General features: G+C 42.4%; 1 protein-coding gene across 2 annotated transcripts in view; it reads left to right on the top strand.

Annotated features, from left to right (window-relative positions):
• Positions 1-27,325, top strand: part of SV2B (synaptic vesicle glycoprotein 2B) — a 535,790-nt gene that overhangs the window by 474,063 nt on the left and 34,402 nt on the right. For both annotated transcript variants that reach the window (XM_069625079.1, XM_069625080.1), the window contains one exon: positions 21,409-21,542. In XM_069625079.1, coding sequence (XP_069481180.1) covers positions 21,409-21,542 — 134 coding nt within the window. The remainder of the gene's footprint in view (positions 1-21,408; positions 21,543-27,325) is intronic.

Below are 27,325 nucleotides of genomic sequence, written 5' to 3'. Positions count from 1 at the left end.
GAGGCCCTATATCTTTATCATCACTTGGATGGATGTTGGGAATTTTGAATTTCCCCAAAATCACTCCAGTTTCCGTTGACTATGTGGGAATTAATTAAATTATTTATTAGAAAATGCTAGGGATCTACTTCGGTATGCCCACCCAATCAATAAAGGGAAGATATTAATTCAAACAGAACCCCACCAATTGTTTGTTTTATGTACTTATTTTAAATCACTCCCCGTCTATGCTCAGAAAAAGTCATCAAGGCTCCAGGGTCATCTCATGGTAAGCGTAGGGACATGTTGAGATGGCCCCTCCAGACTCAGTTAAGGATAGTCTCCAGCATCAATCCCTCCATCCAGGTTCCATCCAGATGCTAGTCTTTCTCCTGTCTCATCAACCTCCTTCTGTCTCCCATTCAATAATTGTATAGAGCTCCAGTCAGCTCAGATAATTACAGACAGCATTCCTCTTTTTAGTCAGCTCATCATTTTGGACAGGCCATCCTCATTTTGGAAAGAGATACCCCTTTGCCATTGCGTGTCTACTTTTTAACCCCTAATCATACACCCAAAATCTGTTAATTTTGAGGTGCCAGGTCATTGGCTCAAGATTGGGTTTGGAAATCTATTTTCTTCCCCATTAGATAAGGATTAGTTCCTTTCTTCTAATTGGTCCTGAGGTTTCTGCGCTCCATCTAAGGGAGTTATGGCTCCGCCCATTTGAAAGGGCATTTCTGAACAACTTCAGTTATGAACCTAAATATCTTCAACATGACACATTTTTAATTTACAGATAACGGTCACAAACTATATATTTCTGAATTGGTCTTATCATGCCGGTCATAATGTATTGTGTCCCATGTTGGCACATGGTTGCAGGTTCAAATGGCAGATTTTCATGATTGTTATGGAGAAATGTAATGTCCCAATCACTAGATGTGATTCCATAAGCGACCACATTATGAAATCTCCTATCCAGAATGAATTTTGGGAAGCTGTAGTCATATTTTTGTTCAAAACCCTTGGTGCCAAGGGCAAATTTTGAGGGGAGCTGTATTGTCAGGAAGGGCTTAAACATCTTCCCAGGTTCAAGCTCTATCCCCCTTCCTGTGTCTGCTGAGGCTTCAAAAGAGTTGACCAAATGTCTGGTAGATGTATGGGTAGATGAGAAGTGTTTTGATGTTTGAATCTGATGTGGGGGAAGGCTTCTTCCAGCTTAAACACAGGTCTTCAGTGCTTTGCCGAAAAGAAATGGGTTGTTTTAAAGTGCATGTTTATTTCCATTACATGATGTCGACTTCAATGGCTTGAATCACACGAGAAACCAAAACAGGTATGTTTTAAGGTTGCAAAATGATGCAACAAACATCAAATAAACAAAATCAACATGTATCCAAAAATTGTTGATAACAGAATTCCAATCAGCACATTCATTGAAGCATATGTGAAATGATTATTCTGTACATCTATATAACAAATTAAACACAATAGAGACAAGAAGACACAAACAATGAATTTAAATTAGAAAAATCCCAAATGAATAACAAGAACATTGAAATCCAAAACAGTTAAATCTCAAAACAAAAACTCATAATAAGGACTCAAACAACCTAAGTAAATTCAGAAGTTGCTGTTCCTTATAACATGATTGTAATCCATTAATCAAATTGAATTAGATTCCCAATCAACCAGTCTACTAGAATAGACAATATATTATTGTTTGTCTTCTATAACAAGCTCAAAAAGGGGCGTCTTGTGATTGTCACTGCACTAGTTTCAACCATGTCCCTGGTGTTCGGCTGGTTTTCGTCAGGGCTTGAGCCTATCTTTTTCATTTTTTCATAATTGCCTCCTTCTCTTTGTTGGTGATTCCCTGTCGTCCTATAATTCAGAACACACAAATAAACTATTGAATTATAAGAATTGTTATTGCTAGCTATTAGTAACATATACTAGAATTGATACCAACTGTTTCAGTATGCTCACCATTTCAGGCTGCCCAGTAAATATCGTGCTTGAGTTTAAACCATGGAGAGACTTACAAAAAAACAATAATAGTACATAATCTGTACTGGTCCACAAAGTGTCAAGTGAGGTGCTATTCATCTGATATGTGGCCCTAAGTGTGTATCAAAGGGGCCTTAAACATGTAGAGTTGTAAAAGTATGTAAACACTCTTTTTTCTCCATATAAAAACACTTAGAGCAATCTGTCTCTCATTGGGGTCTTCCCCTGTTGTATCCTATACAGACTTGTTGCTTCATATCACGAGTAATATGTATATGATAGGTGGTACCCATAAAACTGTATCTGCCATGAATAAAGAATAATTGTGTGATGTGGTCTGAATGTAAAATATTAACTCCAATGTGTCTAACATGAGGAAGTTCTCCACACTCATTGTAAATATGTAGCTTATGCTTACCAGTAGTTTGTGCGAATGGTGAGAGAGCCGTAGGTATCTCACCAGGTCCAGGTCAACGGGTCTGACCTCCTGAGATGGGATACATGCTATTCTATGGAGACCTTGTTGTCTACGGATTTGATTCCACTCGCAAGAACATGTAGCATGAAGAAAAGAGGGGGTGAAGGCCAAGGACTTTCTCCTCGTTACTTGCAGTGTCTATATTGTTCCCTTAGCGCATAGCATATAGTTTAAAAACAGAGCAGAGCGCATCCTCCATGTGTGGATCCTAATTTACCAACAAGCGACGCTCTTGTCCCTACATCATTAACTAATGAAACCTAAAGACAGACTGCCATTAGCTACCGTGCCTAAACCGAAACCAGGTATTTGGTTGCTAAGAGACAAAAAATTACGCCAATTCAGTGCCCATCCTCAAAGGATGACAACGGGAGAATCAGTTAAGCCCCCTTTTTCTAGAACAAACTGTAACCCCTTCTTTTATGGAATTACTGGCGCTGAGAAGTCAAATGACACAAATACAGATCAGGGAGTGAAGAACAAAGCAATGGATCACTTAGCCGTGTGTGACTTACCTTTATAATTGGGACCCATACACTTCTACAGAACAGAAGTGATTTTGTCACAATATGCACTTACAAGTCCAACATTTATATTCAGTCTCTGCCATTCAAAAAATGATTCAAAAGAACCTCCCAACACCCTGTAGAGCAGAAAGTGACTGTGCCTAAGAACCATGCCTTACCTGCTTTCTATCATAGACTAGGACAACAGACACTGTCCCAAAACCGCCTGTATATTTGTAGCTCAATCTCAAACATGGCTTGATGTTAAACAAATAAAATCTCAAGGAATCCACTCATTTAGACCAAATGGCATTAGTATTTTTCAATGCCAGATCCAAGACCATGTCCTTTCTTTTAAAATTGCCACTCTGCCAGCTCCTCAGGCAATTTCTTGATGGTTTAAAAATTCTAAACTGAAACTGGGTGATGGAATTATTCATCGCATTAAAATTCCTGGATGAAGTAGATGTCTTGGTTTGATTTTTTTTGTAATGTTAGTTGAAAGTTTGGGCACAGAGAATTAATTCCTTCTTAAGTTTCAAAAGGACTTGAAAGCTTGTCTTGTTGGCACTGTGCTGACTCTGGTCTGAACTTCTTTTTTCCTTCAGGCTTTTACAATATGTCCTCAAGACACAACTTTCACTATCCTACAAGGCCCTACTCAGATCAATTTCTTTAGTGCAGATCCACTTAATTCATATAATTTGACAACATGGCAAATATGCTATAGGTTGCGGTGAATGGTACCATGCATTTTGTAGTAAAGTGTTGTAATCTGTCAATTTTCTGTACATTTACAAGCCAAAAGATGTTGTTTGTGGTGTACTAAAATAGTTAAAATGAAAAGAAAATGATTTCTGTCCAAAATGATGACATTGTGTATTTGTTTTTTATCATGACAATTCTTTAAATACTTCACATCCCCTTTGAAATATCTTTATTTTCCGAAATAATATTAGATCGTCAATATAACTTTTGCAGAATAGAAATTGTCTGATGCCTCAAAATTGTGCATGTATATGTTGGCAAGCTTGGGCACACACAGCATGCCAAAAGCCACTCCACTAATGTGCTCATAATATAATTGTTCATGATGGAAGAAAAGTACTCTTTAACACAATGCTTAACTCCAAAATAATACATCCATGATATGTTTCTGTGATACTCAAAAGTGTCATTATGCTGTATGATGAGCAGAAAGAAAGGGTGTCCACGGGCTGTGGAACCCTTGCGCCCCTGCACACTCAAGTTACTGTCAAAAGACAGACAATAAATAAAAAGAGTTTCAATGTGTTAATTCGCAATTACTTTGGTTAAATAATTAAGTATTACTTAATATATATATAGAGATGAAGTTTGATCAGTGAAATGAAATACAACTTTTCTTATGCTTCTTCAGATAATATATGATCCACAACTTTCAAGATCGTTCACTAATTTATTTATACATGCTACAATCCCTGTAACTCAAATACGTCTTGTCCCACATAATATATGACACATGGGCAACTCAATGCATATATTACTGATTTGGTATCGCAGGTGGAATAATGTTTCAGTTTGATTTTGGCTCCTGTACGTGGATGTCTTATATAGTTTGCTTTGGTGAGGTTATTGTTATTTATGTTGTATGATGTCAAGACTTTCATTTTAAGAACTATTAGCAACGATAATTACACGTGAACAGTAAGATTATCTTGTCATCCAAAATGATGTTCTCACCTTCTTAACAACATTGGTCTTGCACTTTGTGAACCTTTGTTCCTTCAAAATGAGTTGCTGCAATTAAAAAAAATGCAGATAGATAATGCCTCAAAAATGCTTCCCCATTGTTAGATAATCGGTCTCACTGGGAAGACCTGTACCCCTTCTATAAGTATTATAACAAAGGGGTTTTGGGGTGTTTAACCCACAAGAACTCTGTCATTCCATTTCATATATAGCAATGCAATGCCCAAAAAAGTGCTGGTTTCATTACAGACCTGATGCTTCCTGTCAAATCTGAGTCAAATTTTTCTTAATTGTCCATTTTCATCAATTATGAGTTTACTTCTGCCTAATGAATGATAGTATTCAAAATTACTGTCACACCACCCTTATCAGCCTTTTTAACAATAACGTAATTGTCATCTTCTAACAATCATAATGCACGTTTTTTATTCCTTGCAATGTTTTGACCATAAATGGCAGATTTGTTGGACAGATTTGCCTCATGTATATAAAGGGGCCGAAAAACAGGGATTTCTGCGCCATTCTGCCCGCAAATCCCTGTTTTCTTTTAAAATAAAGTATTTTATTATTATCATAGTATTACAACAATCACAAAAATCAAAAACAAATCAACATAAGGACTATCATGGTCAGTCTCAATCAACAAAGGCAGTACACATATCAACTGTGGTCAAGAGTCTTCCTTAGTACATATATCGGCGTGTAGTACATAATACCCATTGCACGCTCCCCAGCATGCGGGAGGGAGTCTTAGATCGCTTCTTCTTCCCACCTATCCCAAATTTTCGAGGCTTTGTCGGGACAACCCCTTGCCAAATAGATCCTATGCTCCATCATAGCGCACACGTCCATATCCAGTTTCCATTGATCCATTGTCGGGGGGTCAGGGGCTCCCCATTTCTGCGCTATATTACGCTTGATCAGCCCTGCTGCCGTGTGTAAGAGCAATCTCTCCCACTTGTTAGCTTCGATTTCATTAGGTATTCTCAGGAGTAGAGCTTTTGGGTCCAGTGGTATGGTCTGGCCCAGGACCCTGGAGAGCTCCCCACAGCATGCATTCCAAAAGGCTTGTATCCGGGGACATACCCACAATATGTGAAAGAAGGTTCCCTCCTCCTCCCGCAGCGGAGACAGTTTGGGTTTGGGGCCCTTTTCCAGCCGTATAGTCGCGTCCTAGGGTAGTATACCCGGTGTAGTATCTTCAACTGCACCAGTCGGAGCCTAGAGGAGATAGCAATTTCACGAGGGTGCATGAGGACTTGTATCCAGTCCTCCGGATCTATCTCTCCCACATCCGCTTCCCATTTCGCTTTGAGCTCATTCATTTCGGGGGTAGCAAAGGAGGATATGGCATTATATAAGATGGAAGTGCATTTGGTGGGGATATACGCTGGTAGGATGTTACGCTCTATGGGGGTGTAGTCAGGTAGCCTTGTGTCAGCTGTTAAGTGGGTTCCTAAAGCGTGGGCTAGTTGTATGTAGTGATACCGTTCCGTATTTGGGATCTGGAAGTGTGACTGTAGATCTTCAAATGAGGCCAGTTTCCCATTTGTGAGCATATCCCCCACTCGCATGACCCCTGCTTTTATCCAGTTGGGCCATGGCTCTAGTTCACGGGACGCAGCTAGATTATTATTTTGCCAGAGAGGTTGTGCGATGGTGACTTAATTATCCCACCCAACGAACCGGTGTGCCTGTCTCCAGACCATGGTGAGGTGCGTTGTAGTTGTGGGTGGGGGGGTTCTCGGGAGGGGTTGATAAAGGATGGCCAGCGGGTCTGCATTCTGTATAGTGGCCATCTCAGCGCATATGTGAGGTAGGTCCCGATTCCCGTGAAGCAGATCGTTAACCACAGCCAATTGTGATGCCGAATAGTAGGTTTGGAGACGGGGGACTCCCACTCCCCCCTCCCAGATCGATCTCTGAAGGGTGGTTAACGCTATTCGTGGTTGACCTCCCCCCCATATAAGGTCCCTAAGAAGTGTCTCTGCTAGGTGAAACTCTGAGTCTGGAATCCTGTGTGGGGCATTTTGAAGGACATAGAGGTATCTGGGAAGGGTCATCATTTTAAAGAGTGCCGCTCTACCCATAAGGGTCAGGGGGAGAGGTTTCCAGTGTTGGACATCATAATGAACCGGTCTGTGATCGGTCGGAGATTGTGTTCTACATAGCTTGTCAGGTTCCCGGATACCCAGATTCCCAGGTATCGAAAACCTTGTCGTTCAACTCGGTACGGGCATTCCTGGGGGATGGCCTGTTCTCCACCCTTCACAAGGAAGAAAACTGATTTATCCCAATTGATTCTGAGTCCGCAAAATTTACCAAAGCGGATGAGCAGCTGTGTTACGATGGGACAGGATCGAGGCGGGTCTCCCAGGTATATAAGGAGGTCGTCTGCGTAAAGAGATGTACGGTCCTCATAGCCCTCTGGCCAACTAAACCCCGTCCAGGCGGTGTTTTGGCAAAGCCAAATAGCGAGTGGTTCGATTGCAAGGGCAAACAAAAGGGGGGAGAGCGGGCATCCTTGCCGCGTACCTCGGCCCAAGGGGAAGGATCGAGAGGACCATCCATTTACCTTTACCTCCGCTCTGATGTTAGTATAAAGTAATTGTACCCATCCTATAAAGACTTCCCCGAATCCCATACGGTGCATAATCTCCCAAAGGCTATCCCATCGAATTGAATCAAACGTTTTTTCAAAATCAATCGCCAGCAGGGCCAAAGGTCCGATTATGATCAGAGATCTCTCCATTGCCAAATGGAGACGGCGTAGATTCATCCGGGTCGATTTGTGGGGCAGAAATCCGCATTGGTCCGGGTGAATCAGGGTGGATGTAACCAGTTGTAACCGGTTCGCCAGGAGTTTTGCGAGGACCTTGGCCTCTCCATTAATCAATGATATAGGTCTGTAGAAAGCACATTTGTGTGGAGGTTTGTCAGGTTTGGGTATGACCACAATGGTCGCTTTACATAGGTCTGGTGGGAGGGTCCCTTGTTCCCAGGCGGCAAGGAACATTCTGTGCAGGGGGGCCGCCATCTTGTCTGCTCCTAGCTTTTGCCAGGTATCAACGGGGAATCCGTTCGGGCCCGGTGTTTTCCCCGACTGGAGCTGAGATAGTGCCTCTGAAATCTCTGCCTCTGATACGGCGGAGTCCAGTTGCTCCCTCTGCTGCACGGAGAGCGTCGGCAACGATAGCTCGGCTAAGAGGGATGGGTCTGGTGGAGAGGCTGGGGCTCGGTACAAGTCTGCGTAGAACATCGAGAAGGCCTCAGCAATCTCAGCGTCAGAGTGATAGCTGTCGCCCTGTGGTGTGACTATTTCCCGGATATGGCGTTGTCCTTCGTCTCTCTTCTGCAGCCAGGCGAGCATTTTGCCCGCTTTGTCCCCTAGTTCGTATATTCTCGCTTTAGCCTGCCAGTGGGCCTGCTTAGCGTCATCCATCGCTCTGTTCCGAAGACGCTCTTGGGCGCGTTGGAGGGATCGATGGGTGTCAGGCGTGGGGTCGGAAATATGTTTAGCTTCCCTGTCGCTCACTTCCTTCTCGGCCTCTAGTATCTTTTGGAGCCGGGGCAAATCCCTGTTTAACAAATGGGGATTTGCGGGCAGAATGGTGCACAAATCTCCGTTTTTCGCGCACAAATTCCATGAATCAGTTCAAAAGTCTGTTATCAACAACAGCCTAAGGTTGCTTGCGGGGTGGGGGTAGGTGATCGCTTGCGGCTTCATTTAGTTTATTGTCGGTTAGGATTATGGCGCAAGCCTTTAGTATGCCTGAAAGACACTTTGGCACACTGAAAGAAGGAATGTATGGTACATGGAAGGAAGGGAACATGAGTTTTGTACCAGACAGCAGGGAAACAAAACATCCAACTAAGCAGCTCCACTTGCTCTGAAGCAATAAGTGCTGTCCAAACTGAGCATTTAGCTGGATCCACAAGTCATGCTTGAGCAAGCATCTCGACTCTGCCTAAATATGTACCCGCTGTACAGGCTGGCAGAGAGAAAGCTCTCTCTCACCAGACCTAAAAACAAAATAAACAAAGTGTGTGGTTCTCCTCCATTTCAATGCACCTTACCTGATGATTGTGGGAGTTATAGTCTGAATTTCAATATTTGTCTTATTAGTGAGAACAAGTAAAATGAAAATAGAATGCATAATAGAATATGCATGCCCAGCCTCGGACTGGCCTATAGGGCAATAGGACCATGGGTGATGGTGAACCAAAAACACAAAATGCTGGTGTGGGCCAGTTTTTTGGGTTAAAGTGGGACAATTTGGCCAATGTGGCCCAGTTTGATGAGTTACTTCATTATGCAGCTAGTAGTTTTGACCAGTGTTGCTGAGTAAATATTATTTAAAATGCACAATTGGCATCAAAGTTAATTAAAAAACTCCTCCGTAGGTACTATTGAAACATTGTTACAAAAGGAACGAATATCCATTTTGAACTGTGGGCCGCTTTTCCATTGGTGCCAGAGGCAATTGTATGGCCCAGTCCGACCCTGTGCATGCCCGTCTCAGATCAGATTACTGCACTATGTGAGGACGTCTGCGAGTGCTCTTTGCATATTCTTTGCATATTAATTCCAGGTAATTCAACATTCAACAAGCCCGTATGTGTTCAACATAAAAATTACAATGTGTCACAAAATGTTGTTTGGACAAATGATCACCAGGTGTCACTGTGCCCAAAGAAACCAAAACAATTCCCTTTCAGCTTGTACTTTTCGACCAGAGATTTTCTATGAACACATCTTTTAGTAATGCAGGATGAACATGCTTTTTCATGAGTTGCATTTGAAATTGCCCTAGACCTCTACATTTCCTATGGATAGATGTTATGGAAATGTATGTCAAGGAGGACAAAGTCCAGAGTCCAGCAGAAATGAATGACAATACATACATATTAGTGCGTGAGTTCATATTAAAATATTAATGGAAACACTTGTGCAGACCTATTTGAAGTCCACAAAACCTCTTCTGTTTACAGTTCACAATTGATAAGTGCTGGAACCGCAAATCAAACACAATTGGGCCTCATTACGGCACCGGTAAGCTTGCTGTAATGAGGCCCAATTGTGTTTGATTTGGTATGATTTGTCGGTCCGTTGTATCCGGACCGACAAACTCCGAGTTGCGCTTGCGGGTGCCTTTCATTCTGCCAGGTCTGACCTGGTGGAATGAAAGGCACCCACTAGCACAGTGTGTCAGTTTCACCGGTACCGTAATAAACGGTGCCGGTGCATCCAACCTCCCCATTCCCATTGAGCCATATGGGGGCGCAAATGGGAATGGGGAAGATTTTTTTCCATCGCCAAGGAATGGGCAAATACCCGGTTCAGGAAAGCCGTGATGACCCTCTAATTGCCCATTTCTGGGTGCCAGAAAAAAATGAATACCGGCGGCAACCGTGCAAGGCACGGTTACAGCCAGCCTCGTAATGAGGCCCAATTTATTCTAGAACACAGATTTTTGCAAATCAAACGTAGAGAGAATTAAGACAAACTATCACAGTACATCAACTCATGTTTCTAAAACTTGTTTCAAACTGTGTTCTTTAAATAGATGATTCAAGTTATTTGTCACAACCAGTGATCATACTGAGCGGGAACAGTCGGAGCGGTGTTCTACTACTTTTATATTTATCTGTTCACCATTCTATATAGAGGAGTTTTCCATTCATGTCCCTTTGCAAGTGTAAAGCTGTAATAGGAGCCTTAGTTACTAGTCACTTAGACTTTTGGAATGCCCCGGCCGCAACACCTTGTTCCATGTTGCACTAGGCTTCCGCCTGCCCTCTCCATTGCCGAACAAGTGCTTTACATCCCTCTTAGTTGTTGGATAGTCACATATGATATGATAGATTATTTTAATTCCCAGAAGTTTCTAAGCGCGGAACCGGGGATCTTGCTTCCAAGGTAAGCGCGTTGCCCCTAAGCTATCCTCCTGAGACTACATAGGCTAAGTCTATTGGTACACACTTCTTTTTTTTCCTTCAAGTTGCTGGAAAGCGCCCTCAACATTACCTCTACTGAACTGAGTGCATGCTCACTCTTGGGGTTCTGTGAACTGTTATTTAAGCATGACATTAAGACCTTATTGATAATGCAAATCCTGCAGAAAGGGTTGTTTGGATCAGTGTACTGGCGCTACAGCTGCACCCTGTTAGTAAGCACCTCTTATTGGCAGATTAGCATCAACAAATGCAAATAGTTCTAGCATGGGGGACACTTTTAGGGGCCAGTAAAGTGGAGCAAATGGCATTTTAGGGAGATTTTGTGCCAAATGCAATTTGATGTTTAATATTAATTTAATGCAGAAAATCAGTGCAAATTGCAACATTTTTGTTAGCTAAATTATAGAACAGACAGCATAAAATATGTGCAATAGCCCCAGCCAATTAAAATGACACATCAGCAGCCAGAAAAGCTTTGTGTAGACTTCGGGGACTGCCAGGCTGTGGCAGACGATTGACTTTAATTGATACAAATGTTAAACTTCACTCATCTTTTTAATTGGTATATGCGTTGCGCTGGGTGGATCTCACAGGATGAAGGCAGTATGCTTGGTACCTGAAGAAAAAAGTGTCAATGCATGAGTGTGCCGCTGTCCGCACAAGCGTTACAAAGGGCCATTCTTTTTTCAAACAGTCAATGTGTGCAGCCTATTTTTAAACTCTCCCAATTCGTTTATCAAGGGACCCGCCAATCAAAAATAGAGATCAGGAGTGTCCAAGGAAATTAATGCAATTCATAAAGGGTCAAAGCAGTTTAACTGTTCCATGAAAATGCATTTTCAACTGAAAATGAGTTCTGCTTTCAAACATCTCTCATCAATTAAAAGTTACTGCACACACTCTACATGTTGTTTGTGAAATATTGTCATCTGGAAAGGGTGAAAAGCCATGGCTTTTTAATTTTTTTGTAATAATACAATGATGTTGTGAGAAAAGTTGATCCACTAACCAGACCCCCTGCCATCAAACTGCTTGCCCAAAGCAAAGTGTCCTGATCTGCAGTCACTGCCCTTCAGTGGCACAAATGAGGTTCATAGGTCACAGCTGCCTTCCTGACAGCTGGGGTGACAGTAAAGGCTGCATTTAAATTATGCATTTCTGATCCAAAACTACATAAGTATAAGAACATATCATCCTGGTGGCAGTTTAATCTTTAAATATAAGCCATACCTGAGTTTGAGATATATTAGCAAGTATTTCATATAATTATTTAAGCCACAGCTGTCAGTACTGTGATCCAGGCCAGCAATGGAGAGTCTGCGTGCATTGTCCCTAGACTATCTGCCTCTGCTGCGCACAGCAGGAACATACGCAGTGGGGGTTGCCTCTCTTTAGATTCTTTTTGAGGATGGGTAACACCTGTCCCTAGGAAGGCTTACTTTTGTACGATCCCCTGTTAACCATTGCCTATTAAGTTTGGGGTCTCCCACTGCTTCATTGATTCAAACTTGGGCCATCCAGGACATAAGGAAATATTGATTTGGGAGAATTTGATCTTTCCAAAGTCCTCAGCAACTGAGGTGAATTATTTTTATTTTTTTATTTTATAGCGAAGTGTGTTACATAATACCTTACACAGGTAGAAAAACATACAAGACTAAATGACATACATGTTAATACCATCAAACATTTAAAACAGTAGAATCAAATATGTTCAGGAAGCAGACAAGTGCATTAAGTTTAATTAGTGTTCCAAGGTAGAGGCAAGCTATGCTCCCTGCCCACTCGACAGGCACATTGGGCATGCCTCTTGCTGAGGACTGGGACTGCCGCTCTTCACCAAAACTCCCTAGTCTGGTAGAGCACAACCTGAAAGGACTCACCCCATTCCAGAGCCACTGCAGTGGGTCTCACAACTTCTGGAGACCCAGAACATAAGGATCCTGGTTATAAGAGATATTTGTGGGGCAACAATTAATTTGGGAAGTTCGTCCCCCCAATAGAGAGCACCACACCAATTGAGAACATTTGGATTCTTGTTCAGTCCTGTTTTTGACTCATATAAGACCAGTGTGCATGCCCCACCCTTCCACAATATAGAAACCAAGAACGAGGCCAATGTGAAGAAGAAACATAGATTTATTAATATGTAAACAAAATCAGAATCACACTATAGTTATCGAAATGCACGACACCTAATTCGGTGGCACAAAATCTTTCCTTCTTGATAAAACTTGAAACAATCCAATTGAAATCCCAGTTGGATTATTTTTGTACCAACATCATACAAACTCTAACACAACAACATGCACATTTTCTAATTGAATTTCTATTCCCCCCTGTTAAAATGTAAAAAGTAAAAAACAGTTCTAAAGAATACTTCAATGACTTGGGGCACTCATCAGGAGACCCCTAATGTAAGGATAATTAATGCAGCAACTTTGAGAAACCAGAGGATGTCTCACGTACTGATACCAGGGGTTTTCTCATCCATGTGGCCAGGACACGGCCATCACTGTTGGATCCAGTTCCTGGGAATGGACCAGTGTGGGCGGATCACCTGGATGAGGGGTCCTTGGGAAGTAGGGTAGGTGCACCCGATGGTGATACGCAGGACCCCCTTTCCTTTCATACTTCTTCTCCATCGTACTGTGCAAGATTTACTGACTTTCCAACTCCCAACCCCCTTTTCATGTAAACACTGAGACGAGGAAGAAAGAGATTGGGAGGATAAAGATTACTAACAGAAAACCCAGTCAGACACAGAAACCTGACTCCATCCTTTTGACAGCATACTGTTCCAGTAATGAGGTCAGGCAAAGTCAGGCCTCCCTTTATAACTATGCACACCTGAATCTAATAACTGCTCACGGGAATTATAAAAGGATGAAAACAAAGGCACACTTTGAGCGAGTCAGGGATGCTGGAAGGTGCTGGGAAGCAGGAGAAAGACCAAGCAAGCTGCAGAAACGCTGGGAGACCTGGAGGAGGAGATAACCATCCAAACACTGAGCCTGTTACCTGAGAGGAGTGGAGTGGGAACTGTACCTCCAGAAGGCAAGACCAGGGGCAGCCCACAGCAGAACGCCTCCCCCGAGCCAGGCAGTTGAAGTCTGGTCTCTGAGAGGTAGGCTGTGAGACCCTGACCTCAGTTCAACAGCCCTTTGTAGCGCCTGCAGCTTACAAAGCCATTGGGGAGCTGTGAAGTGGGAGCAAAATCTTTACAGTGCATTCTCGGACTGGGAGTCCAAAGACAATTATTTCAAGAATTGTGACCTTTGAGAAGAGGCTCAAGCCCAGATGAAGGAAGCCTTCTCTGTGACTGTAAATCTTGAGGGGAGGCTCTAACCCGACAGATGGAAGCTTTTGTTGTGAACTGTGCTGCATGAGAGAAGGCTTGAGCTTGATCGAAGGAAGCCTTCATTGTGACCATAAAGAACTATTGGCAAGTGAGGTAAAGCACATATAGGAGGAGGTCTTCCTAGGTGGCAGCTGAACCCAGGATGAGAGACGAAGAGCAGAGATTGGCTGAAAGGAGGGAGAAGTCCTTGACCCTTGCACAGAAAATTGTGAAACTCGTAGAAACTGGAAAATAGCAAGCAACTAGCAGAGCTGGGAGAATAATAGATGCTGCCGAGTGTGTTTGAAGTATCCAGGGCACTTCTGCTCGACTGAGTGACATAGGAAGGAGCTACAGCTGCTGGACAACCATCCTTGGCTCCAGGATGAAAGCGCCAAGCAAAACCCCCTTACAGCCGGTAAGTGAAGGAAGCTAAGAGATACCAGTCTGGAATAAAAGAGAGGTTGGTAGCGGCAACAGTGTTGTGAGAAGAAATGAGAAGGAGCGTGTTCAGTAAAAGATGCGAGTGAAGGCTAGACGGTGAGACTGGTGAAACAAAGTAATCCTTTGAACTTTGTAAAGAGAGACATAATCGCAGAGTGGTCCGGCATCCGTGAATGCCCAATCGAAGGTCTCTGACAATATTATCTCCAATGCAAAAGTGAAAGTGGAAAGAAGGATATCAAAGTGGTCCTGCGAGGGTCTGAGTCAAAGTCCCTGGCACATTCGAAAGTCTTCTATGAAAGAAAGTAACTTTGATAAAGTGACAATTTGGCTTGCGCCCAATTGAGGGGAGCCTACAGTACTAAGAGAGAAGGGGGTCTGAACCCGACTGAGGGAGACCCATGGTGGATGTCCCACCAAATAGTTGAAAGCAAAGAAAGGAATGTTATGGAATAGAAACTGTTTATGCAAAGCAAGACTTTCTATGGCAAAGAGACTTTTTTGCAGATCACACAGAAGACTCTGCCTTGAGAAGGTCCTGACTTCCTGACAAGACTGTTTCTGTGTGCACAGAGCAGTCAACATATGCTGTGCTCGAGTGACCTGCCTTGTCCCATGCTAAAAACATGGGGAAGGGAGGCCAACAGCTTAAACATCTTGACTTATCATTTTGTAAACACTTCTTTCTTTTTCATGAACTACACCCCACACTAATTGTTGTTTAGAAGTAGGGAGTGGCATAGGCCATCTTTCTTTGACAAAACACCACAAGGACAGTGTTTTCTTTATTTTGATGGTATAAGCTTGCTCCCATTTTAGATTTAGGTTTAGATTAGCCATTTTTCTCACCCTTACAAATGTTCAATAAACACCCTTGAACTGCGAACACTTGTGTCTGTCTTACTGTTGCCACAATGGTTTCCTTACACAACCTAGAAATTGACAGTACAATTGTGCTTTACAATCTACTTTCTATGGGGTCTGATTAAATTAAAATATAGCTCGCTTCTATTGGGCAAAGAAATATGAGATGCATAGCGCTCTTTATTTCTAAACTTTCTGCATGCTTTTCATTTCTAGATGTGTTCTAGAACAACACACTTTTAATGAAAAACTCTTGTCTACAAATGATGAACCCTTTTCCTTTATCACTATGCAGTGGGAAACATCTCCCTTCAATTTGGAGTCCCTTTTTCACTCTCAGTAGAGAGTGTGCTTTTAACTCAGATATTTCACTTGGTTTCACTTTGAAGGCACTTTTCTGAACAGCACAGACCCAGGTATTCAATTTACCGTTTAGAACCCCTCTGCTTTAAGGCAGGGTCTGGTGAATAGTGAACAGTTGGGAATATCGTTTTTAATGCACCCCTCCACTTTAGGAGATTTTGGGGATGGCAAAAATATTGTAAGGATACCCAACTACATTAACAGACTATGGGCCTGATTCACAGAACTTTTTACTATTGGATTTTGCTATTATAAAATGCTTCTGTGAATCAGGCCCTAGATCTTCATCATCACTTGGGTGAATGTTGGGAATTTCGAATTTCCCCAAAATCACTCCAGTTTCTGCTGACTATGTGGGAATAAATTAAATTATTAATTAGAAAAGGCTAGGGATCTACTTCGGTGTGCCCACCCAATCAATAAAAGGAATATATTAATTGAAATAGAACCTAACCAATTGTTTGTTTTATGCACCTATTATAAATCACTTTGGGTCTAAGTTCAGGAAAAGTCATCAAGGCTCCAGGGCAATTTCATGGGAAGCATAGGGACGTGGTCAGACGGCCCCTCTAGACTCAGTTAAAGGTAGTCTGCAGCATCAATCTCTCTGTCAAGGATCCCTCCAGATGCTAGTCTTTCTCCTGGTCTAATCCACCTCCTTCTGTGTCCCTTTCAATAATTTTATAGAGCTCCAGTCAGCTTAGACAGCTCAGATAATTTCAGACAGCTCTCAGCTCATAATTTTGGACAGTCCATCCTCATTTTGGAAGGAGATCCCCTTTGCCATTGTGTGTCTACTTTTTAACCCCTAATCACACACCCACAATCTATTAATTATGAGGTGCCAGCCCACTGGCTCATGATTGGGATTGGACATCTATTTTCCTCCCCATTAGACAAGGCCTAGTCCCTTTCTTCTAATTGGTCCTGAGGTTTATAGGCTCCATTTCAGGGAGTTATGGCTCCACCCATTTGAAAGGGCATTTCTGAACCACTTCAGTTATGAACTTAAAGATCTACAACATGACACTTTTTTAATTTACAGATACGGGTCACAAACTATATATTTCTGAATTGATCTTATCATGCCATTCATAATGTATTGTGTCCCATGTTGGCACCTGGCTGCAGGAACAAATGGCAGATTTTTGTGATATTTATGGAGAAATTTGATGTCATGATCGCAAGATCTGAGTCCATAAGCAACCATATTACGAAATCTCCTATCCAGAATGTATTCTGGGGAGCTGATGTCACATTTTATTTAAAAACCCTTGTTCCTAAGGTCGAATTTTGTGGGGAGCTGTATTATCAGATGGGGCTTTTCTTAAGCTTTTCAGTAATATTTGAACCATATTTGTAAGTGTCACGGTTCCCAATTCAATAGACAAAATATGATTCTCCATATAAACCTAAGGCATCCTATTAATGACAGCATATGTGTTTACTTCATTTATTAAAATGTCTGTTTTTCCCAAGCCACTGATGCAGGCCTGGGCATTGACTGTTGACCAAGCCTGCAATAAAGCACTTAGCATTATAAAGCACTTAACATTTTTGCTCCTGGGTTGATGACAATATGTGTTCTTATCTTCTTTGAGCAGGGGGTTAACTCCACCCCCTGACTCGTGTGACATACTCCTGGAAAATGCCCATTGTCATCAGCCCCTGGGCTTCACCACAAAACTGAATTTAATTTTGACTATTACTTTTTAGAGTTCACATCCATCAGCAGCATCATTGTTTATTCATTGTTGTCATTCACTGGAATAAAACCTCTTCCCAGGCTCAAGCCCAGTCACCCTTCCTGCTGGCTCTGCTGAGGCTTCAAAAGAGTTGACCAAATGTCTCGTAGATGTACGGGTAGGTGAATAGTTCTTGATCTTTGAATCTGATGTGGGGAAAGGCTTCTTCAAGCTTAAATACAGGTTTTCGGTGCTCTGAGGAAATGAAATGAGTACTTTTAAAATGCATATTTATGTCCATTACATGATGCCTGCTTCAATGGCTTGTAGCACATGATAAAGCAACACAGGTGTTTGTTAAGGTTGAGAAATCATGCAACAAACATCAAATAAACAAAAAGAACAAGTATCCAAAAATTGGTGATGAGCAGAATTCCCATCAGCACATTAATTGAAACATGTGTTAAATGATTATTCCATACATCTATATAACAAATTACACAAAATAGATACAAGAAGACACAAATGATAATGACTTCAAATTAGAAAAATACCAAATGAACAACACGACCATTGAAATACAAACAATTACGTCTACAAACAAAAACTCATAGTAAGGATTCAAACCACCTAAGTAAATTCAGAAGTTGCTTTTCCCTATAACATGATCGTAATCCATTAATAAAATTGAATTAGATTCACAATCAACGGTCTACTAGAAGAGACAATATATTAATGCATGTCTTCTATAACAAGCTCAAAAAGGAGCATTGTGTGATTGTCACTGCACTAGTTTACATCATGTCCCTGGTGTTGGGCTTGTTTTCTTCAGGACTTGATCCTATCTTTTTCTTTTTTTCAAAATTGCTTCCTTCTCTTTATTGGTGATTCCCCGTTGTCCAATAATTCAGAACACATGAATAAAACTTTGAGTTATAGGAATTCTTATTGCTAGCTATTAGTAACATATATTAGAAGTGATACCAACTGTTTCACTATGCTCACTATTTCAAGGCTGTCCAGTAAATATTGTGGTTAATAGTATATAATCTGTACTGGTCCACAAAGTGTCGAATGAGGTGCTATTCATCTAATATGTGGCCCTAAGTGCATATCAAAGGGGCCACAAACATGCAGAGTTGTAAAAGTATTCAAGCATTCTTTTTTTCTCTATAAAAACACTTACAGTGATCTGTCTATGATTGGATTCATCCCAAGTTGTATCCTTTAAAGGCATTTTGTGGAGCATTTAAATCTGAACACTTATGAAACAGGCAGCACAGAATGGTTGCATGTGCTACCCCTGAGTAAGCAACCTCGACAATGCAGAGCAGAAGATGAATGTGTCCTGGCAGGGCCAAACTTGGCATTGGGCAACCCTTAAATGAGGTGGTAACAGCATTACCACTGCATTCAAGGGCTAAGGCCCAACTTGTGATGAAGCCCATAGTCTTTTATGCACAATAAAAGTAATCATACTGTGGGATATTTTGACCCCTGCCAATGTGCCCCACTACAGCACTGTACTGAAATGGTGAAGGAAACAGCCCGAAATGGATGCGCTGACTCCTGTGTGCACCAAAATCTTCAAAACTGCGTTTGGGTCACAACCATAAAAAGGCTGCACACCGTGCCACACACAGTTGGGGGGGCGAGGGGGTGAAAACAGAGTTCTCACTGCAGGAGCATGCCAGTGGGCTCTGCCACAGTCAACATGAAAACTGAAAATGCCTTTTAAAATGTTAGCTTTGCAACCTTAAATAGTGCTGTTTTTGCCACTAGATCCATTCATTTCTACTGAGTCAGGGAGATTAAAAGGGACCTGGAATGCCCAGGACCATCCAGTCTGGCTCAGAGGAACCGGGCCTCATTTAATGAGAGCTGCTACAAAATGTATCTTTGAAAAAGCAACCCATGAAGCCTTGTTTTCATTTTCCATGGGAAAAACGCTAAAACTTTGCAACAAGTATCAGAATCATCTGTGCAGAGAGAAACTCTAAACAAAGGCATAATATATGTATCCATGTTGCAAACAATCCCAGCACTCAAGGGAAGTACTAATGTTGACTATATGGTGTGTTTCCAAACTTCCGTTAAGATTTAAAGTGTGTAATTTTGCTCATACTATAGTTTATGATTATTAGCATCTTTTCAATGTGGCTCCCATAGAGATTTATATTGATTTAAAGACTGTTTGCACACTTTTCATTCTTTTGCTCAGCCATTTTCTAATGTCATTTTAAAAGTATCAGATTTCCAAACCGCGTTTCTCTCTTGTTTGGGGAGGGAAGGTTGTATCTAAATCCTGTACACTGTTCTTTATTCCTGAATACCTGCTGCTCCCTTACATCTGTGTAGAATTGCTTATTTGTGAGTTGAGAAATTTGCGGTGGGAAATCTTAACTCAAGCGCTATCTTTCAAACAAGCCAAAACTGTTCTTTCCTTTGTGTTTTATATTCTGTGTTGCTAAAAGTGAATTCAACTTCCTTACCTACTTTCTTATTTGTATTGTCATCACATTGGTGATTGCTGCCCCATATATTAAAACGTATGTTTGATTTGAATTTTAAATAAATAAATATCTAAATATTACATTTACCAACCAGCCTGATTCCTGGTCCAGTGTGACCTGGGGGTATTTTGAGAAGGGGTGTGATATGAGTGGTATATCACTCAGAATATTGAACCTATAGACACAATAAAATAAGTATTTAATTTGCGCACTGCATACTAGGCTGAGACCAGGGTCTATTGCCTAATTGAAATCCTTAACAATACTAACGCTGTAATCCCCATGTATGTTAGCGCAATCCCAGGGCCCATCATAATGTTAAGTGTATAGCAATGCCCTATTATTCACCTGGATAGTCACTGAAGTCAGTGTCTTCACCATCTGGGGAATTTCTTATCGCCATTTTGTAATGTGTTGTTGTGAGAGACTTGTTCAGATGCATCCTCTGACCTGAGTCTACCCAGAACTGTTCCCATACTCACTAGACCAACTGTGATCAGGCCCTGCCTTTCTGGCCAAAAGATTTGAGAGCTACCTCCAAGTATGGAATCCAAGATCAGCATCACAGCTTAAGCAAGCTGTGTCTGATTTCCTCCATAGGGACTTTGACATGGAGCAAGGCCTATGGCCATCACCAAGCGTCAACCTTGCAACAATTAACAACTCAGAGTTAACAGGGAAGAAAGAAATCTGAAATGCAGGAGGGCACTAAAAAGAAAATGAGTCAAACGGGCCTTCACCATCTAAAGCTTGGCCTGTAAAACCACAGATCACCTGATTGCTTCTGATTGTTATGTAGACTTTTAACTAAATGCCCATATGTCTCTGTCCTTTTGGGAGATGGCACTAAAATTGTGTTTTTTCTTTGCATTCTGAAAACTGTCCTGGATATGCTTATTGAAAATAGAGAACTGGTAATACTAGGAAAAGATTAAGACTGCATTATCACCTCCTGAATGAAATGGGGTATTTTGGCATGTGAGCTATTGAAGGTAACAGTTGTGTAACATGGAACATGACTTTTAAATACTCTGAATGTCCGTGATGTTTGTGTGTCTCCTTCGCTGTACCCACTCCCTATCTCTCTGTATTCTTCTCCATTGGGTACTACAAAGCTCTTTGCAGACATTGAGAGCCTTATAAATCACCAATTAACCTTTAAAAGGGGATATTTTTATTATGGAGCTATGGTTTTATTAATGAATCAATGCTGTAATGCTTAAGCAACTGTATTCTAGAATATCTTATTGACAGCCTTGACAAAACTGCTGGTAATAGAAAACAAACAGGCTGTGATCCTTCATTTAGGAATTGAAAATGTGCAAGCTTTTTGCTTGATATTTATGGACAAGTACATTGTTTTATTTCTTTAAGTTATCAAGTAGAAAATCCAGCTACTTTTAGCAGCATCATGCCCTTTTGCTGAATATGAACCGATATAAATCAACTTTTCTAAAAAAAAATAAAAGTGCTGGTATCACCAAGCATGATAATCCCGTTGCCTGATTTTATTGATTGGACATCTTTCCCACAGGTTCTACAATATGAAATTTAAAGATGTCATTTTTGAGGACACGCGCTTTGAGGAATGTTCCTTCGAGAATGTTCTATCCACCGAAACTTTCTTCCGAAATTGCACCATTGACCACACACTTTTCTACAACACAGGTAAGTGGAAACGGAGGCTAGAATGGATTCAAGAAATCTGGTTGTGCTTCTGTATGTCAAATATGTTTTTTATTTGTTTTTTGGGGCATATATGTTTTATTTTTTATTTTTTCAATATTTTATAATGTAACAAAACATACACACTGGGCCTCATTATAAGGCTGGCGCTCCCGGAATGAAGGGGGCCGGTATGGGACCGGCCCCCTTCATTCCGGAAGCACCGATTATGAGCTTCCCATCGCGGGACCCGGATTGCACGCCTGGTAAAACCAGGCGTGCTTTCCGGGTCCTGCGAGGGGAAGAGGGAGGCAATAACGGTACAGATGTAATCTGCCCGTTATTACCTCCCTCCCCATTCCCATTGAGCCCTATGGGGGCTCAAATGGGAATGGGGATGGGTTCCTGCAATGTCGGAGTAACCGGGTGAGTCCCCATTGCAGGAACCCGGTAATGCAGCCCGGAACGGAGGCAGCCATGGAGCAAATAGCTCCCTGGCTACCTCCATTCTCGTAATGCGGCCCACTGTGTACATAACCCATCCTCCCACACACACATTATAAAATAACAACTAAGACAAACTAAAACATGGGTAAGAAATAAATAAAGTAATGCATTTTACTCACACATGACTATTAGTTGGGGCTCTACGTGCAGCCTACACGTCAAATGTATTATCTTGAGAAGGGAAGCTAGGCAAGAGATGTGATGTCACATAGATGTGATGAGGAGAGACACACAGCCTGGGGCTGTTGTTTAACTGGTAACCGCCCACCTCCCTCCCATTGACTTCCCTCTACCTGCCCCATCTCACCCAAAACAGAACCTCTGTGATCTCTACGACCTAGCTTTGTGCTTTTAAGACGTTACCAATGTCATTTCTGAGCAGATCTCTGAACGATTCTGACATTGATTACACTTGTAAACCATCTCCTGCTTCAAAAAAAATACCTTTACCAGTGTGCCTTCAGCCACTTAATTTATAAGCAATATGTATGCTCTTGCATCTATTCCATGCACTGAATTCTGTGTAAAAATAAGTGTTGGCAAAGCCATCAATTTTGGCTTTTGTGTTGTCTTTATCTATTCATTAGGCGGACACGACCATACTATGTCCAGGTACTAACACCATTTGTCAGCTGTTGCCAGCTTTTGGCCAAGTATTACTTTTAGGGCAGTACCTGGAAATTAAATGTGCCATGAATGCACAAAGCCAGAACTGTTAACTTTCCTAATGCTTGTATGAGCAACAGCTGTGATGAACTCAGTGAACTTGTAATGCGATCCAGAGAATACATCAATATGCAAATGCAGCCAAGCTTCCCCCACCAGCGAGGACTGGTGAACTTTCTCAGGAGGATAGTTCAGCAGCAACGTGCTTGCCTTGGAAGCAAGATGACACGCAGCCACAGAGGTTCAATCCCCGGGTCCGCGCTTAGAAATCTCTGGGTGTTAAGCGTGTTATAAATAACCTATCATATAACTTTCAAACATGTGGGGTATAAATATCTACTCATACTCGGGGTGAGTATGCAAGATTATCACGTTTTTGCTCCCCAACCCCTTGAACCTTTATAACGTAATAGGCCCAAATGATAATTTTACAGCAAAACGTTCAGAAAAAAAATGGGCTAAAAAAGTAATAGGATTATCAACCATTTTTGAAGGTGAAGATATGAGATATTTATTAAGTTTAATAAGTTACCCAGTGAATGGGAACGGTTCCCTAAAATACAAAAGGACACCAAAAGTGTGAGGGGTCACTCTTTAAAGGAGAGTTCCGGGACTTTTTTTTATTGTCCCTACGGGTCGGCCATGTGTTTGTAAGCATAAATCGGTAGATCGTAGGAAACTTTCCTATGGACCTTACCCGACTTTTCGCCCATTATCGCACTCGAAATCAGCCTCCATTTTGTGATAATCCTATCATTCCGCCGCATCGACCTGGCTCACCTGCCTTTGCGGCACTAAATCAAATCCCCCGCCCCTGAGCCTGACATCAGCAGACGCGTACTGCCCATTTCAAGCACGTCTCGTGTCAACAATCGCTGCGCCTCAGCTATTGACGTGTTGCCATGGAAATGGCAGGACGCCTCTTTCCCCAATAAGTATAAACAGACCGTTTCACAACATACAGCAGCAGATTTTCGATTCCATTCCTCTCTCTGTGTTACTTTGAGTATTCTGTGACTCGTTTCAGTGCTCTGGTCAGCTACCTTCGCCGCTTGTAGCCCGTGTGAACAGATACCAGTACCACCGCTATAAATTATTTTACTATCTTTACCGCACAATGGCCACAATAATGCCGTATATGTACGAGCCCGAGTACACCGAGGAAGAACTACTGGAAAGGCAAGCACGCGAAAACGATGGGGATTCGGACGGCAGTTGGGAGGACCAGTCAACGGATGAAGAGCCTGGACCATGTCGCATGGACGGCGTCTCCACCTGGTGCACGTGCAATCGGTGCGAGCTAATGCCAACTGAGGAGGAGAACTGCTGCTGCCGTGAAAATTCCGGGTGCTTGGCCTACATTTCGGAAAGCGAGCAAAGTCAGCAGGAAGGCGAGCAAAGTCCGCAATGCATCACCGAGCTGCCAGAGTTCAGGGAAGCCTGCCTCTCACGGACAGTGTTGAGGATGATGATGGTGCTTATGCACGAACTTCGTGGCACTGTTCGTCCGCGTAATCCGAGTAACGAGTAAGTATACTCTGTTTGTGATGTCAGTGATGCCACCACTATTTCATGGTCGTCTCCCACATATAAAATTACATTTACATATCATTGGAACGCATGTAAATTGGTTCCATATAGTGCATTTTCTAGATATAATTTTTTTCTAAGGAAAATGACATGTGTTACCTGAATCGACATTGATAAGAAAGTTTGGTCAGTTTAATACAGTTTGCATCTTTTTTTTTCACAGGTGGTACAGGCTGGTGGCCTATCGTTGCTTCACTTGGTGGCTTCACGGGAGGCTCGGACACCGCGTTCGGAGAGTAATACCTGCCTGTGCGGTACTTGCCATTAGACAACATTTCCCCAGTGACAGTGGACAATACCGCGGATTTTCCCTCGATGTGCTGCAACCTCAACTTTACAATGTGTAATGTTTATTATTTATGTTTAATTAAAATCTAAAATAAAGCCCAACATATATTTTAACAATGGTTGTTTTGATTTTTTAAATGAATCTAGTGTATATTCTCCTGGGAGGGTGAGGTATTTATAAACTCACCCCCTGCCTTCCATGTAGTAGATCCTGCAGCCATCCTCTTACATTCAGTTAGATGGCCTCTCCTTGGTGAGGCCCTGCGGCAAACGGGTCTTGTCTGCACGACCACCGCCCCGATCCACCCCCCGCCTTATCAAAGGCAGTTCGCACCGGGGTACTTGAGCTGCTGGCAAGTGGAGCTGTCAGGGAGTGATAAAGGCCAAGAGGTGCCAAAGACCATGTACACTTCAAAGTGGTCTATAGAGCATGGGTTTGTTGTTCCCATGTCTACCTCCAGACCCCGTGTCTTCTGCCAAGCATCCCCCTCACGCTGGACGGCCCCCTGCAATCCACATAAGTGTGTCTCCATTCACGAGTCTTCCTGTGTCTTGTCTGCACGACAACCGCCCCGATCCACCCCCCGCCCTATCAAAGGCAGTTCGCACCGGGGTACTTGCGCTGCTGGCAAGTGGAGCTGTCAGGGAGCGATAAAGGCCAAGAGGTGCCAAAGACCATGTACACTTCAAAGTGGTCTATAGAGCATGGGTTTGTTGTTCCCATGTCTACCTCCAGACCCCGTGTCTCCTGCCAAGCATCCCCCTCACGCTGGACGGCCCCCTGCAATCCACATAAGTGTGTCTCCATTCACGAGTCTTCCTGTGTCTTGTCTGCACGACCACCGCCCCGATCCACCCCCCGCCCTATCAAAGGCAGTTCGCACCGGGGTACTTGCGCTGCTGGCAAGTGGAGCTGTCAGGGAGCGATAAAGGCCAAGAGGTGCCAAAGACCATGTACACTTCAAAGTGGTCTATAGAGCATGGGTTTGTTGTTCCCATGTCTACCTCCAGACCCCGTGTCTCCTGCCAAGCATCCCCCTCACGCTGGACGGCCCCCTGCAATCCACATAATGCCACGACATATACACGTCATTCATTCACAAACACACCCCTGGTTCGAATTCTTTATAACCCACTTCATATTTCTAATGAGAACTTCTTTGCGCTTTGCTAGTCAACCCGTGAAGGTGCTGGTTATCTGCTCTTCGTCTCTGTGAACTTCCGTGACCACTTTGAGCAAACTCGTCAGTTTGCAACCTGTGAACTGCTCCCTGTTCTACGACAAGAAACTACTCTGATCCCTGCATCTAACTGTTTGTTCGTCAAGGTAAGTCCATGTACCATAATCATTTTGCGTCCAATTTTTTAATTTATATCTATTTGCTAGTAGTCATCAAATTGCATCCATGTTTTCTTTTCGTTCACGACAGTACATGCAAGGAACTAGTCACATGTTCTGAGTTTAGTCAAATTACTTTTTCTATTTTTTGAAAGTTATTGAAATACTTATCCGCATGTGAATAACGTGTATAGTTCCAAGAACCAAAACGGACCTTGCATTGAACCTTTTATGTGTCATTTACTGTTTTAACACATTGGTATTCATAGAGAATTGTTGATCTTTACTTTTCAGAACTTTCCATAATGCCTGCCTGTTCCATTGGCGGTTGCCCTTCGAAGACCCATAACAAATCTGAAGGTACTATAATGCATGTTTTCCCTAAGACAATAGATCAGATAAGAGAATGGGTCCGATATTGCGGATATCCAGCCTCTGAGCTAGAAAGTAGAGTCCTAGAAGTCTTTGCGGACAAGAGGGGTGATCGATACCGCATCTGCAGCAGGCACTTTAGCCCAGACATGTACTCCACATCATTGCTAATAAAGAAGAAAACACCGCGAGCGAGGCGAAAATTGCTCTCAACCGCTATTCCCACTCTATTCGTCCACATCCCTCCACTGGTGAGTCAAGTTTACGTATTTATCTCTCGGCCTTGCGGTAGTGTGTAGCATTAGCTAACAATAATTTCCCCATTTATGTATCCACTCAATATGAAGGCGGAAGATTCTCCATCCGTGTCGTTATTGCAGTCATCAGCCACTTCAAGCGCCTATCGGGTAATCTTACTTAGCTATTCTGACACTGACTTGTTTTAGGCATGTAAATCAATAGTTTTAATTGATCGTGTAATTATTTTACCTAATGGTACACCCTTGTACTCGTCCTCTAGTCTTTGTTTTCAGTTATAATTATTGTTATCCAAAATAATGCAAGTACTGTCTTTCAGGGAGATGCTGAGGAGTCCAACGCATTGACGACAACCGTAGATGTCACTCAGATGCTCGAGGTACGTTTCCGGACAGTTCCATCGATGGAGATCATCAGATCTTGCATTCTTGTAGCGTGATTGTTACACACAATGTTTCTTTCGTTTTTAGCCATTGATATGTCCTTCTGTCGTCGCCCTCCTATTTGTCTTCTTTTTTCAATATTGTGTTCATTACTAATGAAAGTCCTATGTTTCAGGGAGTCGATGGAGCATTAGTCCAAGTAGAAGGGGGAGCATGCAGTTACGGGTCGGCGCAACAGCTTGCAGAAGTGTGCACCGCAGTTACATCGTCCCTTGATGTTCTTATGCATTTCGAGGTATGGATACTGACAGTTCGATCAAGCGAAATCATATGACGTGATTACATCCGCTATACTTCCTTCTTTATTAACGCAAGTACTATGT

The sequence above is a fragment of the Ambystoma mexicanum genome, chromosome 11 (genome assembly GCF_040938575.1).
Source record: "Ambystoma mexicanum isolate Mex_15411 chromosome 11, UKY_AmexF1_1, whole genome shotgun sequence".
NCBI lineage: Eukaryota > Metazoa > Chordata > Amphibia > Caudata > Ambystomatidae > Ambystoma > Ambystoma mexicanum.
This window is presented reverse-complemented; position numbering and strand designations above follow the sequence as displayed.